Below are 16,999 nucleotides of genomic sequence, written 5' to 3'. Positions count from 1 at the left end.
TCAACTTGACACAAGCTAGAGTCTTCAGAGAGGAAGCAGCCTCAGCTAAAGAAATGCCATGCCTCCTTGAGATTCTCCTGTAAGGCATTGTCTCATTTAATGATCAGTGGGGAAGGTCTTAGTCCATGGTGGGTGGTGCCATCCCTGGGCTGCTTTTTCCCAGGTTCTATAAGAAAACAGGCTGAGCAAACCACTGGAAGCAAGCCAGTAAGCAGCACCCCTCCGTGGTCTCTGCATCAGCTCCTGCCTCCAGGATCCTGCCCTGTCTGAGTGCCTGTGCTGACTTCCTTCAGTGATAAACAGCAATGCTGAAGTGTAAGCCAAATAAATCCTTTCCTCCCCAACTTGCTTTTTTTGATCATAGTGTTTTCCTGCAGCGGTAGAAACCCTAACTAAGATGCCAATCTAACATCCTCCTAACATCCTCTAGTTCTTGGAGGTCTTTCACTCCCCACTAATGTTCAGGGAGGACTGGGTGATTAAGCTGGCATACAAGGACAGTCTTCTTGGCTTAGAGGCAGGTTCTAGATTAGTATTTTAAAGGAGATAGTCTGCAAGGCACTTCATGAAAGCTTCTATATAATTTCTTGAATCTGATCCTGTCTTGATAGACACGCTGCATCAGAAAAAGGAAGTGAGACACACACACCAGATCAGGGAGTAGTCAAGGTGATTCTACTTAGGGTTGGTAAAGAGGCTATCTTCTTTCCAGACAGGTGAAGTAGAGATCCTGGATATGGAGAGTCTGCAAAAGCCAGTGCCAAAGCCTAGATGTGGGTTTTTCATTTCGGCATGGTAGAGGAACAAATAACATAAATGTTCTGTAAAGACAGATTGTAGGAGTGTAAGGTGTGCTGCAATGCCTTAGTATCAGCATAAAGTGATGGTACAATCTGGTCAGAGAGGGAGAAAGGAATGTGAAAATGAAGGATATCCCTCACTGTTTCACCCTTGTTAAGGATAGCTGTTTAAACAGGAAGGTCTGTAGAAATCTGAGAATTGAATGTTTTTTTTTAATAATGTATTTTATTAGTTCTTTGAGAATTTTATACAATATATTTTGATCATATTCATACCCATTCTTCCTCCCAGCTCCTCACAGATCCAACCCTTATTGTCATCTCTCCCTTCCTTTTAATTAAAAAAATTTCTTTTAGAAGACACTGTCCTGCTCCTAGCAATAGTGGAGAGTGTGCCTGAACTGGCCTTCCCCTGCAATCAGATTAGTGACTTCCCTAATTGTCATCATAGAACCTACATCCAGTAACTGATGGAAGCAGATGCAGTGACCCACAGCCAAGCCTTGGGCTGAGCTCCTGGAGTTCAGTTGGACAGAGGGAGGAGGGGTCATATGAACAAGGTGGGAGAGGGGGTTATGGGTGTGTGTGTCAAAATCATAATTGGGAAAACCACAGAGACAGCTAACCTAAGCTAGTGGGAGCTTACTGACTATGGTCTGACTGTTGGGAAACCAGCACGGGCCAGAACTAAGCCCTCTGAGTGTGGGTGACAGTTATGTGGCTTGATCTGTTGGTGCGCCCCTGGCAGTGGGACCAGGACTTATCCTGGGTTCACTAACTGACTTTTTGGAGCCCATTCCCTATGGTGGGACACCTTGTTCAGTCTTGATATAATGGGGAGGAGACTGGTCCTGCTTCAACTTGGTATGCCAGACTTTGTTGACTCCCCAAGAGAGGCCTTACCTCTCTGAGGAGTGGATGGGGGATGGGATGGGGGAGGTGGGGGATGAGAGAAGGGGAGGGAGGGGGAACTGGGGCTGGTATATAAAATGAAAAAAATTTTAAGAAAAAAGTTAAAAAAGAAGAGGCCTCCTGCAAGAAGTGATTTTTAAAAAAATTCTCTCATACATTACATTCCAACAACAGCTTCTTTTCCCTCCACTCTTCCCAGTCACCCCCCTCCCCCACTGTCATTCTCCTCCATTTCCCTTCAGAGAAGAGCAGACCTAGGGATTTCAAATGAATACAGCAAAATGAATTACAATAAGACTAGGCACTTACCCTCATATCATGGCTGGATGAGGAAATTCAGTAGCAAGAAAAGGGTTCCAAAAGCAGGCAAAAGAGTCAGAGACACCACCTACTCCCATTGTTAGGAGTCCCACAAGAAGACTAAGCTACACAACTGTAGCATATATTCAGAGGACCTAGGTTAGACCCATACTGAATTGTGTGTTCAGTTTCTGTGAGCCCCTATGAACTCTGCTTAGTTAATTCTCATAGTGTCCATGACCCTTTTGGCTCCTACAATCCTTCCTCCCCTACTTTTTCATGGTTCCCCTGGCTCTGCCTAGTGTTTGCCTATGGGTCTCTGCATCTGCTCCCATCAGTTGGTAGATGAGAATTGGGTCAGGCACTGATCTATGAATACATCAGAATATCATTAGGAGTCATTTTTTCATTAACTTTTTTTTTTGCCAGTTATGTTTGATTCTATCCTAGGTCTCTGGGCTATCCAGCCTCTGGTTTCTGGCTGTCTAGGTAGTGTTAGGTAGGCATGGGCTCCCTCTTGTGCCAGTGGCCTCAAGTTGAACCAGACATTGGCTGGCCACTCCCACAAGTTCTCTGCCACCATTATCCCAGGACCTCCTGCAGGCAGGACAAATTGTAGGTTAAGGTTTTGTGGCTGAGTTGGTGTCCCAGTTTCACCGCTGGAAGCCTTGCCTGGTTACAGAAGATGGCTGATTCAGGTTCCGTATCCCCCATTATCTTCACTCTTCACTAGGGTCACCCTCGTAGATTCCATGGAGTTCCTGTTGCATGTTTCCACATTGACCCCCCAATTCCATTCAACTCTTCCCATAACCCCTTACCTGATCCCTGCTGTTCCCATCTCTCCTCACTCCCAGTTCTATTCTGTTTTTACCTTCCCTGGGAGATCCATGTGCCTCAAAATGGAAAATCTAGGTAAACAAACAAGAATTGAGGTTTTGAGGAAGTGGCAGGGAGGGGGGGAGGGAGGGTGAGGGGAATAGAGAGGCAGTGAGCAGGGGATGAAGCTGGTCTTCCAAAGCCACTGCAAAGGGAAATAGACTATGGGGTCCGCTTGGAATCAATTGTGGGACTGGAGGAGCAGGGCAGAGGGTGTATACATGGAATTAATTTCTTTTGTGTCTGTTAGAGTAAGGTCAAAGTTCAAACTGTTTTACTTTTCACAGAGTTCCATCTGTTAGGACCCAGCTACAGTCAACCTCTTATATTCTTCTCTTAGTAAAATGTGCTTTGTTACAGAGTCACTTATGATGGCACAGAAGAGTGCTGTGCTTTTCTGTCCTCTCCTTAGTACTAAAGGCAACTGGAAACTATGCTTGATTCACGATCAAGAAAAGCTTCACTCTTATTTTGCAAAATTAAATCTGGAAAAGGAATTTTTTTAGTAATGTGAAATTATTTATAATCACTTTATTTCTTTTTAAAATACATATGAAACAGTAAGATCATATTTCAAGTGCGTTTCCATTTCTTTTACAAAAGTAATTATGAACTCTCCTTCACAACAGCTTTGAGGTTTCTTTGTTACATAATTCATCTGATCCTGACAAATATGTTCACACACTCTAAAGAAGACATAGTAAGAATACCAAAATACAATGTGCAACATCTTTCAGAGGGTTTACAGAAACATTTGTTCTAAGTAATATGATGATAAGATGTCAAGGTTCACAAATGACTGTTCATAATGTACAAAAGTCAGAGACGCAAATTTCAAGACTTCAATTTCTATTCTATAATGTAGAAGTCAAAGATACTGACTTAAACAAAGGCTAAGCATTAAATTGCAAACTTCACTTGAAAAGTTACATTAAGAACAATGACTTAAAGGTATCCAAAAAAACGATGAACTATGATGGATTCAAATTGCCTGAGGCTCTGTAGGAAGAAAAACATTAGCATTTCCTATCAGTGTACGCAGCAACTATTGACTTGTAAGGGAGTTAGAGGAACCATCACGTTTACTATGGGGGCCAGTTCTTTTCTAGTTGACTTATCTTAATTCTGAATTCATAGTGTTCTGTGGTTTCTCCATATTTGAATGTGAACCCAGTCATTGCTCTGTTGAGTTAGTAACAGCTAATGTTGACAACCTACTTGTTGCACTCTTTGTTGAAGGAACAAGCTAGAAATGCAAATATTTTACATACTGGTGTTTCACTGGCTTCTCTTTATGCAGTCAGCTCTTCACACTGATACTATTACAATCTTTTAAGTGCAAAGCTTAAAAGGACTTTACAAGAAAACAGCAAATATTAATGAAAAATATTTATAGAGAATGATTATTTTGTTGTCTTACATAATCTTGGGGATGGAAGTTATTTGGGGGTGTGCAAGGTTTTCAGCAAATCATGGAAAGCTATAATTTCCTGTCTTAATGCTCAGATGAGGACAGAGGAAGCAATGTGGAAAGACCCAGTGAATCTCACCATTTCATACATTAACTTTGCAACATCAACACCTATTCTTAGTGAGTTGTTACAGATGTGTTGACTCACATCTGTAAACTGCACCAATATCTAGTAAATTATCTTCAGGAAACAAAATCCCCATTTGGTTGCATAATTAAAATACAATCCCATGTTCAGTAAGTAGGGCATTCTGTGTACAGTAGATGCAACTCAACAGAACATCAGAAGACAATGGTTTACTTTTACCCTCTGTGATACAATCAGACATAGTTTCACTGTTTGCAAAAGGGTCTCATGGTCTACAGCAAAAATTATTGTAGGCTTGAGATTAAAACACTTCCATATAAATATATCAAGAGCAACTGTATTTCTTGTCACAATAGAGATAAAAATAGGATTTACATAAATAGTTCACCCTGGGAGAGTGTATTTAATCATCTCAGACATATAAAATACAATTATTTCTCTTAAACATCTTTTACTTACTTTTTTCAGTCACTTTTTTTACTATTCAAATGTTTTCATTAAGTAAATCATTAAGGCTTATCTGGGTCCTTCACTGAATGATTTTTCTCTATCTCTTTAGCACAGCACTATTATACTACCAAATCAAACTTCTTTTAGTTACATGATAGACATGATGAAAGGAAAATAATTATTTAACTACATTTTGATGAAATACAATTAAATGCATTTTGATCAAATGTGCAATACCGCTGTTCAAATACATATCTTTTTGATTAATTGTTAGTGGTAGATGATAAGTAGTTACCTTAATCTTAACTGACAGATTATTGGATACATATTGATCTTTTGGTGAAAGAAAATTCTTATCTAATAGAATACCTAGGAGATAATGTTTTAGAAATAGCATTTTTATTTAATCAGCTCTTTTTTTCCAAAGTAAAACATTAAACTCATTTTCTCCAAAATATTAGGTCCTTACAGCAGGTTCAGATAAATTGTACCCTGAGCCATGTCTCTGAGTATTGATTAAATGATGAGTCGTGGAGTCTTGAAACATTGTTGGAGAATTTATTGCCCACTAAGACTTAAAATACAAAGGCATTCCCCTTTCAACATTTAAATATCTTTGTTTCCTTTACTTTAATATCTTTTTCACTATGTGGTTTCTTTAAATTATCTTATTTTCAGGTTTTAAAAAATCTGCTTGTTGGTAGCAGTGCACTTTTAGTCTAAATACTACAAGCATTGAAACCAACTAGGTCAGCTTGGAAAAACTGTAATTGTTGTAAGACCAAGTTGCGACACAAGGTCTCACTTTCTTTACATTTAACAAAGAGACTGAATGGTTTCTCAAGGCCCTACCAACCTGGTTTTCTAACTACTTGCAATTAAACTGGTTGGTACTATCACAGCTATTATGACAAAAATCAGACAAATTCTGCTCAAGAATAATATCAAGTAGTCTTTTTGAAGAGGTAGAAAGAAATTGATTTGTGTTCAGTGTTTATGTTCCTTTATTGTATTAATCCCTGGCTGCTGGGACATCTCATTCTGGAATAAATTATATTCTGTATTACAGATGGTAGAGTTAACATGGGAATGGAATTTTGAGAGTTCTTTATTGAGTCTGGAAACTTTGAAAAGAATAAATGCTACAGGAGAACAAACACAGTTGTGAATATCAATGAAATATCACAACCAAATAGCTCAAATACATTTGCTCTAATATAAACCCTGAGTCAGTATTGATCATTTGTGAGCTCCCTGTGGTAGCTAGCATGTGCACACACCATAAAACTACATGAAGGTACATGGTTGGCTCTGCCTCCTCCCATGACTTCCCTGGCATTTGTCCTAACGTTAGTTTCTGAATTGACCGTGTATTAATATGGTGAGTTTTACTTGTGAAGTACCAGCAACACAGGTTAGCCTGAGAAAGAAAACAACAACCATGGAGGAAAATGCATTCAAGAGCCAGTAACCATTCTTGGACCTTTTAACTAAAATTGAATGTAGGACACCCAATGAGGAGCAAATCAAAACTCCAAATGAATCAGCTGCTGGTTTTGTGAAAAGACTGTGCACTAGACACATACTTTTGTCTTTCATATTCAGTGTACTTAGCAACCGTGCTGCCGTGCCCATCGGGCAACACTGAATCTTTCTTCCTAGATGCATATATTGGTAAGTCCCTGAATGCGTCCCTGAAATCAGGACTTTATTGTATACTTAAATTACAGCTTCATGCCGCATCGGCCTGCATTAGTCCATGCCGTCCCACAAGTTAGTGGAGGGCATCTAGAACACTGAATCGTATTTTAAATACTGAGAAACTCACAGTACCCCACAAGCAGAGAGAAGTTTCTGTGTGTGGATAGGTAGGATGAGGGGGTGTTGTGTAAGACAGAGAAGGGTTGTATTTTCTCAGCATGTACTGCTGTTCTAATGAATTTTGTGTATGACTGAGAGAGAACTCTCACATATTAGCTGAAAGTCGTGAATTTTCTCTTTGATCTCTTTCATAGGTTTAGCAGATGCATTGACGTAATTCTCATAAGAAACACATGACTTAATTCTCGTGCAATTTTGGGTTTAAAAATTTTCCAATCTATTTGTCATCTGCTTGCCTTCCTATTTAAAACATTCTGGTTATCTGACAGTTTCCTTTTGTTCATCAGGAGGTTTAGCTTGTTCTCTTTAGGAAATTAGCTGTAGTTTTGCAAGGAGTATATCATTTTGAGTGAAAATGCACACTTTACTGACTTAAGAAATGTCACAGCTATATCTACTGATAAAACATCTCCCTAAATGTTACCACACTAAGATTCTAAGGTTTTCTTTCCATTTAACAGCTTGTATTTTACAGTAAAACAAAGACATCAAGATTAGTTGTTATCTTGAGTCACTCCGTAATGAGTAGGGTTTATTTTTGTTTGTTTGTTTGTTTTGCCTTGACAGGACAGTCGAGTGTTTTCAGACAGATTTCTTTGACTTTTAATGAGAAAAAGTTTAGCGGTGTGTTTTCATTAGTTTGCCATAGGCAGTTTTGAAAAGTTTTAGGCAGAATTGAATTTACACTGAAAATATTAATTTGAGACATGTTTACATCCATGTTAACATTAACTGAACCTTTATGAGAGAAATTTCAAGACTTTTAAATATATTTCCTAATATTTGAAACAAGGGATTTTACAAATATAAAAAAGTCATTGTCTAAAACTTTCTCATCCTAATGAACTTGTTTTAAAATTCCAAATATAAATTTTTCTCTTTAAAAAACCTTGTTGTGGAATAAACTTTAAATGCTCACACCTCAAAAGTAAGGTTAGAGCAATTCCATATAGATTCCTTCCAATGGGGTCTTCAAATGAGACAATAAAAAGCTGACCTGATTTCAAAGAAAGTTCTCTCTTGTAAAAACAAAAGCGTTTGCATAGTTTTTACCTCTAATGGTCTGATCATTAATCCCTATGAAGATCAATGCCTTTTATTTAAATGACTGGCTGTCTGGTCCTTTGGCATGTTATTTGTTTTTATTAAGTGTTAAAATTGTACCATTCATAACACACATCTGTATTTTGGTGAGCTTTCCTGGAGACTCTCCAGCTCTAGAGATGTGCTCCTGAGTGGATGGAGTCATCAGCTGTCTATCTAAAGGACCATGGCACTGAGAGTTTTGCTGGACCTTTGGTTTCTGTTCAGTGCGATCCATCAAAAGCGAAAGGGCCACATGACAGTCCCAAGTTACAGAACAGACACGCTACTGTATGGGAGAACATAGTTACGACTGTAGCCACTTAGGGAAACCATTGCAACACTTGAGGTGAAGATGACTAGAAGTTTTAAAACTACCAAGTAAGCGGTACAGCAGGTGTTGGAACTAATGTTGACAGCAAGACATTGTTAGCTGGTAGCCTCGTTTACCAGCTACTCAATGTCACTTTGTACATTTATATTCAAAATTTCTTTTCATTTTGCAGCTTAGCTGAGTGTCTCAAAAAGGAAGCTTGAGGGACAAACCTCAGTGACAAAAATGCTGATTATGAAGAAAAAACTATTATCAGGCAAGTGACATTAATTAGAATTTGAAGGAGTTGATCCTGTAGAATTAATTTAAGTATGTTCATCAAAGTTTACATAGAACCATGTATACAGTTGGAAATGACACATTTTACTATTTCATACAACACAGGCATAAACTAATTTTACACACATGTGGAGTCTCTTGTCAAAAAAACCTTATTTCTTTGCTTAAGCAAAGATTAAAACATGTTAAAACATGGTGCTAATAGATGACATGAAATATAAAACACCTTATGTAACTAAGGACCATTAATACTCAGGTAAAATGTATTGATATGCTCAAAGTTAAAAACAAAAAATAAACCAAGAGGTAAAACAAAAAGAAATTATACATCACACTATTCATTATCATGGGTATATTTTAAATGAAGAAGTCAAATGTTCTATGTTTGTGTATGTGTCTGATTGGATGAGCTCGTGATTCTAAGTCTTTCTCTGACATGGTCTTATTTGGAGGTTTTATGGTGTGGACGGTGGCCTTGGAGAAGAGCAGGATCCTTGACTGTCAAAGCTGGTTGCCCGACCAGGTAGCTGAAACATAGGAATTTCATAATATCTGACCCAATGAAGAAAAAACACATAATGACAAGAGTGTATCTCCATTAATTATGGATATTCACACACAATTTGTAAATCCCTGAAGAGATTTCTATAACCTCCACATTCTTCAGAGCTTACCTTCTGAGGCAGAGAGAGAAAAGACAAATATTTCCTGTAACACACAGAGCTTGGAATATAAAAGGTACACAGAATGTCTCACAGTAACTTTTATGGCTTTAGAAGGGCCCAAAGCTTTATGGGTATGAGCAACAAGAAGCTGTAGACATCAGAGACTTATGCTAGTTTGGATGAGAAATGGTCCCTATAGGCTCACATATTTGAGGACTATTTGGGAAGCTCCTGGGGCCTTTGGAAGGGACAGCCTTGTTGAGCGGACTTTGAGGGTGTATAGCCTCAGAGCCCCTCTTCAGGTTTGTTCTGTTTCCTGTGTGTGGATAAAAACGGGCCCTCTCTGTTTCCTGCTCTGGCCTCCTGCCATGGTGTTTCTCTACCATATGGCAGTTCCTCTGGAACCATAAGTCAAAAAGAAGCTCTTTTTGCCAGAGGTCATTTTTGGTCTTGGTGCTTTATCACAGGAAGGCTGTGTTCCCTTTGCTTTGAAGCAGGAACAGGTTTTCATCTGGGGAATTCATAAACTGAAAAGGTCATTGGCAACCAGGTGGCAATCCCAAGTGACAAGAGTAATTCTCATGATCATTACATGTCTATTTCAAGAGATTAATGAAGTTTGATTAATCAAGTTGCAGTAAGCAGGTTTTTCTAAATGAGGCTTTCACCTCTGCCTACCAACTTATTCAGCTCGTGAATAACTACTACTTTAATAATAACTATTCCTTCTCTAACAAGAAAACTATAATTTCACTCTTACTTTTTCTGTAATGCTAAATTTAGGCTGGGCATATGCCTGTGGCCCATATAATCTGTTTGTCCACTGAATAGAGACATAGGGGATGAGAAAAAGAGGAAAGTACATTCATCTTTAAATATCAATTGCCCCTAATTTAGTTACTAGAAAACTATCTGTGATCTAATGGCATTATGTCCCGTGTTCCTAGACAGGGGACTGAAAAGGGCTCTTCTATTCTTGGTCTTAATACAAACTACAGTTCTTTATCAGAAAACAGTTTCGTGTTTATATGCATATATATATGTATAGGTATATTTAGTATATTTAAGACTATATGCTGTTCTTTATGCTTGTTTAAATCTTGCTCATATGTTCTCACTTCTCCTTGCATCTCATTAGCATGGACGGGCACATAGCTTCTCAAAGATGAGGTATCAGAGGAACAATCAGCAGAGTCAATATCTCCATTCAGTGTGGCTCCCTGTGTAGCAAAGTGTTCTTTCCCTTTCTATGTTCTCGAGCTTAGGCTCCCTTTCAAACTAAAAGAATGAGACCCAGGGAAAAGAGCACAATTATATAACAAGCAGTGAAGTGTGTTTTAGACAGTACTTACCACTGAGACCCAATAAAATATACTTTAGTAAGTGTTGAGTTATCCAGAAAATACACCTGTCTCTACTGCTGAAAGTTTTAAGGAATACTCTGTGATTGTGCATGCATGCATGTGTGCATGTATGTATTTTTGTGTATATATGTGATGTGTGTGCATTTATGTGTATATATGTGTAGTGTGTCTGTATGTTTCTGTATATCTATGCCTGTGTGTATGTGTTTATGTATGTGTATACATCCATGTATTATATTCATGATTATGTGTCTGTGTAGGTGTGTTAGTTTTTGTTTATTTCTGTGTGCGCATGTCTGTTTGTAGGTATTTGTCTGTGCCTATATATGTATATATGTCTGTATATGTGTGTGTGCACATGTGTGTCTGTGTGTTTATGTATCTATGTATGTGTGTGTACCTGTGTGTTTGTGTCTGTATGTGTGTATGTGTATGTCTGTCTATATGTGTGTGGTGGTTTGAATGAAAATTGGTCCCATAGGGTCATATATTTGAATGTTTGTTTCCTAGAGGGTTGACTGTTTAGGAAGGAATAGGAGGTGCTGCCTTGTTGGAGGATGTGTCACAACTTTGGTGTTTCAAAAGTCTGCACCAGGTTACCCCAGTCTCTCCCTGCTGTGTGCTTATGGATCAGAAGGAAGCTCTTAGCTACTGCTCCAGCATCCTGCTTACCTGTCTGCTTGTCTTCATTTTTCCCACAGTGATAATCATGGACTAACCCTCTGACATAAGACCCTGTACATAAGACACAATGTAACCCCTGTACATAAGACCCATTGTAACCCCTACACATAAGATACAATGAAATGCTTTCTTTTATATATTGCCTTGGTTATGGTATCTCTTCACAGCAAGAAAAGTAACTAAAATAACACATGTATATGTCTATGTGTTTATATGTCTGTGTGTATATGCTCTGTAAAAATGTAGGTCTGTGTACATGTGGGTGTCTGTGGGTCTTTGCATGTGTGCATGTCTGTTGTATGTGTGTCTGTGTATGTTTGTATATGTATTTGTATCTGTGTTGTCTATGTATGTGTCTGTGTCTTATGATTTACGTTAAATTATGAGGTCAAGCAAAGTTTTGGGACGTTTATGTATAAATAGGATCTGTGATGGAAGTTTACTTTCAAGGCCTGAACATGATATGTTCACCCAGTTTCCACAAAATGTTGTGAATAACACAGCCATGGTCTCATTCTTGTAACTAAACTAAGACTGAAACCCAGTCCTACTGATACATTCAGCCAGTTACAGTGGATAGTCTCTCCCATTTTAAAACCAAAACTTACAGTAGAAAGCTTCAACTTACTCCTCAAAAAGGCTGTTATTATTTATTTGTGGCTATTTAAATATTAATTTTATGGAAATTAACAAAGTCCTTCATCCTTCTGTGAACAAATTATGTCTCAGTTTACAATGTGGCTCTTGGAGGTCCAGCAACTGTTTTCATTGGAAAGAAAGGCATTCAGCCCAGCAAAGTTAGTCCAGTAGACTAACATTGATTAATAGTTCTAAGTAAAAACAGGTACTCATCCTTAATAACATAACTCAGGCATGGACACAGCTGTTATGATCTCATATTGAGTCAATCTATGCTACACTGTGTTCAGCATCACCACTATAAGCCTCAGACAGACATCTAGTGGTTTTTTAAAATCCCTCAAGGCACACAGCACTTTGAATAGATGATGTTAGAGACTGAAACAAAAGCAAGAACAGTTTTTGAAAGGTGAATAAGTGAAATGTCAAGTGAAAGTTAGCAGATATGAAATATTTAAGTAACTGCAATATAACTGAGGGCAGATGCAACATCCCATCCTTACCTCCAGCAAGGGATGCCAGTGTGTGATCGGTTTTCGGTGGTAGGCCAGCATTTCATTCCAGTGGTCTCGTCCAAGACCCTCAGCATCTAGTCCAGTTCGACACACGCCTATGACCTCATTGTGTCCCACCCTAGGATTTGTGAAATAGCATACCTTCTCTGTTATAATTCAAAATAAGTGGAATATTCTACATTTCATTACATCATCAAAAGTGACAGATTCTGCAGACCCAGATTTTGCTCTTTGTACTTTCAGTGATCCATGGCCAATCACTGTCTGAAAATATCAAATGAAAAGTTCTAGAAACAAATAACACATTAATATTAAATAATGCTTTATATAGTATATTGCTATAATTATCCTATTTTAGTATTCATTGTTGGTAATCTTTTTCTGTACACAATTTATAAAGTAGGCTTTACGAAGATCTGTACATGTAGGAAGAACAGAATATATGGGACTCACTACTGTCTTTGGTTTCCACTATCTATGGAACATGATGGAACATTCCCTACAGAGAAGGGATTGTTGTGTACTAGTTTCAATTAAATGAATGTCCCTAAGTAAAAATTAACTAGGCTAGGTGTGGGGCATGACTGATAGGTGGAGGCAGGAGGATCAGAAGTTCAAGTTATCTACAGAGGAAGCTTTGAGGCCAGCCTGGGGTACATGGTATTTTGTCTCAAAACAAGCAAACAAACAAGACCCAAAGATAGTTAACTAAAGAACATCAACATCCAAAATGAACTTACATAAAAAGTGACAAACCAGTTCAACTCTCTGCAACGTTGGCAATGAAAACGCGTGCATGGAGAACACCACCAGACCCCTCACTTTTGCAGTACTGCTTTCACAAGGCTTGCTCTGTAATGATGTTTTGACGGTATGCAAAGAGGACAGTGCCCCTTTCTTGTATAATAGTCTCTATTTTACTCACTCAAAATTATATGAATAAGTATGCTATTGCTGGCAATATAATTAAGTGGGGCAGGGTTATGTTTACTCCCACCACTATGATTTATGACTGCATAACAAAGCATACTATTTGACATTGCTATTTTCTATTTATGCCCCGTTTTTACTGCAACCAATAAAAATGATGGCTAATATTTATTTTTACTTTTTTGATATTAAAATATAATTACACCATATCTCCCTTTGCCCCTCCAAACAATCTCATAGACTACTCTCCATTCTCCTTCACATTCATGGCCTCTCCTTTCAATAATTGCTATTGTATGCATATAGGTATATGTTCAGACATACCTATATTCCTAAAGGTAAGCTCTTTAGTCTATAGAATGTTACTTGTATGTATGTTTCCAGGATCGACCAGGTGACATTCCCTGGGGAGGACCACCTTTTCTGTTCTCAGTTTTCCTCAGTCACCTATAGTTCTTTGTGTGGGGTTGGAGCCTCATATGCTCTTTTCTATTCACTTTGGCATGTCTGTTGGTGTAGTCACACATTTAGGTAGTCATGTTGCTGATATTTCATGAGTGTAGCTTCTGACATTACTAGGAGACAGTCTCACAGCAAGTTCCCTGGCCCTCTGGCTCTTGTGATTTTTCGATCTGTTCTTCTGCAATGTTCCCTGAGCCTTAGGTGTGGGAGTGTTCTATAGATGTATATCCACTGGGACTGGGGTTAACTAATATTTTTGAGAGTCCACTATGTCCAAGTATTTGAGTTTAATGACATAATCAATCCTAAGCTCACGGCTCTGATTCTGGATAACATTATTATCATCCCATTTCATAAACAAACTGGATGCCCAGAGAGTTCCCAAGAGTCAATGGCAGAAGTTGGGTCTCATCAGTTGAGGCAAGGCAACACCTGACAAGCTGGGTCTTTCTTGTTAATCTCTTTGAGACCAGGTCTCATGCAGCCCAGGCTACCCTCAGACTCACTTTGTAGCTGATATGAGCCTGCTGAGTGTTAAGGCTACATGTCTCTGTCATCACAACTTCCTTCATAAATTGTTTCTTGAAGTAGAGTGTAATTGGAAGAGCCTGAAAAACTTTCTATAGAGTCACCTCTGAGGAGGCTTTGGGCATGGTTTTAGGATGCTCCAGTATGTTTTTCTGGTCTTCTCCTTGTAAATTCATCTTAATATGAAGTTTCTCAGCAGGGATATTTGGAGAAATGATTTTTGTCTTCCTGATTTATGTGGTATTAAGATCTATTTCCTTAACTTTGGGTTGATGATGTGCTCACCTGTATCCACCCAAACTCACTGCTTTTAGAGGTCAATAGGGGTAAGTGCTAAAGCAAAATAGGGTGATACAAAAACATTTATAACATTTTTAACCTTTGAAGTGTGGGATAATTCTACCGATTTTTCTACCAATGAAAAATCATCATAGGTGTTTTCCCTTTAATATAAACTCAAATAGATCAGAAAAATCATTACTTGTTTTTTTATTTTTAGGGGCTGGCTTTGAGACACTGAATGGCAAATTACTACCACTCCTCATAGTTCAGTGTGTATTCTCTTAGGCATTTTATATTCATTTTCTACACAAGTGGTAGAGTTATCAACAAAGCAATGTATAAAAGCATCGAGCACATGCTATGCATCTTCTAATCCCATCATCGCCCACATTACACAGCACGTTAACAGCTTCCCAGTAGAGAAAGTGAATCTAAAAGACACCCTGGTTCTCAAAGCCAGTTCATTCTAGAGCTGGGGTGAGCACCACTATCCTTGTGTGGTAGCCCCTCTAGTGAAGCCAACTCTGGGTTGCAGTATTGGTTAATCTGAAGAAAGACTTCTACATAGATTTTTTTGCGTGTCAGGAACTTCATGGCTACTTCCCGACTCACTCATTTTTCAGCTACAGGTGGATTTTAAGAAATACTGCTTTGGAAGTGAAACCAAAGCAAAACTGTAACTGAAGATTCTCATGAATCATTGCCCCATTGTTTAATAAGTTCAATCTGCTGTAACAGTGAGTAACCTAGAAACAGATGTGATCTGGCTATGACAACTTGAAGGTTTGCATCAGGGCCAGCAGCCTCAACTCACCTATCATAATCCATGACGGCAATGCACAGGCTGACCTGGTCCACATTCTCCGGAGGGATGTCGAAGATAATGGCTTCATTGTACACAGGATTGAGAGTATTTTTCTTTGTGGTTGTTTTCCGTTTTTTAAGCCTTCGGCCCTCGCACATCAAAGACACTTTAACATAAGGATCTGTGAGAAGGGAGGTAGCTTCATTAAAGTTGAAGCATCCATACTCTGCAAGAAACACTGCATTTCATTTTTACTAAATAAGAAAGTGTGACTGCCAGAGAGTCTGGGAAACAGAACCTTCATCCAGTGACTGATGGAGGCAGAGTCAGACTCCCACAGGTAAACACTGAACTGAACTCCTGGAATCCAGTGACAGAGATGGAGGACTGAAGAGCAAAGGAGTCAAGACTGGGCTGGTTTAACCCACAGAAACAGCTGACCTGAACAGGGGAGAGCTCTTGGATCCCAGACTGATGGCTGGGAAGACAGCATGGGACTGGTCCAGACCCGCTAAATGTGGGTGTCAGTAAGGAGGCCTAAACAATCTATGGGGACTTGGGTAGTAGATCAGTATTTATCCCTGTCATACAAATTGACTTTGGATGCCCATCCCAGACTTTGGATGCCCATCCCACAATGAGGGATGCTCTCTCAGCCTGGAGTCTTGGGGGAGAGCCTAGTCCCTGCCCTGAATGAAATGACAGACTCTGGAGATCCCTCATGGAGGGCCTCACCCTCCCTGGGGAATGGAGTTGAGATTGGGTGGGGGACTGGGAGCCTGGTGGGGGTAGTGGAAGAGGAGGGGTGGGAGAGGGAGCTGGGACTGACATGTAAAGCAAGCTTGTTTCTAATTTAAATTAAAAAAAAAGAAAAAAAGAAAGTGTGTGTGAGCCCTTCAGCATGAATCATCTTAAAATTAACTTACTTTGGGACAAGAGTCTTGATCTTATTTTTGTCTATTCCTATAGTCCTAACTTTTACTTCTATAGAATCAGATTTTAATTTGTTGAGCAAATATGTATGTTTTAAACTCTAGAAAAATGTATCTGTATATTTCAAGGAACAAAAGTTATTTTCATGTGGGAATTATGTGCATATTGGTGCATGTAAGAGAAAGACTATTCTAAGGGAGACATTTTTTGAGTGGGTGACAGCATCTTAATAAGGGAATGAGGCCTTGTTGCCCTCTGCTCCCCATTATATCTCTGATGACATTCTTTGCTTTTCACAGGATCAGTGGCTCCTTGGTTGATGCATATGTCTGCTGTGAGGTACAACGAAACAGTAGTCTCAAACTCAGACACTTATGAGGAAAAGCTTCACATAATTGAGGAGTCACTTCAAATTTCATTACAACTCTAACACAGCGCTGCTTGACTTAAAATGTACAATAAAAGCACAGAATGAACAATAACTTGTTGGGTGCCTTGTTTATGTTCAATGGTATATACTGACCCTACGAATTCTTCTACCTCTTTCTTCATACTGTAATTTGAAAACTTTCAGAACGAAGTAGGAAGCACATGAAATAGTCCCCAGATTAAGATGTCAGTGGTATATGCGTAAAATGCCTCCCTGATAATTGGTCCCCCTCCTTTGACACCTGCTGGTTTACATTGCTTCATAATTCTCCAGGCAAACACTGCA

General features: G+C 38.9%; 1 protein-coding gene across 1 annotated transcript in view; it reads right to left on the bottom strand.

The window, feature by feature from the left end:
- Window positions 1-3,407: 3,407 nt before the first annotated feature.
- Syt10 (synaptotagmin 10) overlaps window positions 3,408-16,999 on the bottom strand; it is a 60,158-nt gene continuing 46,566 nt past the window's right edge. Inside the window, exons 5-7 of the mRNA XM_005067116.4 lie at window positions 15,361-15,532; window positions 12,333-12,462; window positions 3,408-9,004 (exon numbers count right to left, since the gene is read on the bottom strand). Of these exons, the coding sequence (XP_005067173.1) occupies window positions 8,933-9,004; window positions 12,333-12,462; window positions 15,361-15,532 (374 nt within the window). The 3' untranslated portion in view covers window positions 3,408-8,932. The remainder of the gene's footprint in view (window positions 9,005-12,332; window positions 12,463-15,360; window positions 15,533-16,999) is intronic.

Source organism: Mesocricetus auratus, unplaced genomic scaffold, assembly GCF_017639785.1.
Source record: "Mesocricetus auratus isolate SY011 unplaced genomic scaffold, BCM_Maur_2.0 Super-Scaffold_100010, whole genome shotgun sequence".
Taxonomy (NCBI): domain Eukaryota; kingdom Metazoa; phylum Chordata; class Mammalia; order Rodentia; family Cricetidae; genus Mesocricetus; species Mesocricetus auratus.
The sequence above is the reverse complement of the archived record's forward strand: the minus strand, read 5'-3'. Positions and strand labels throughout refer to the sequence as shown.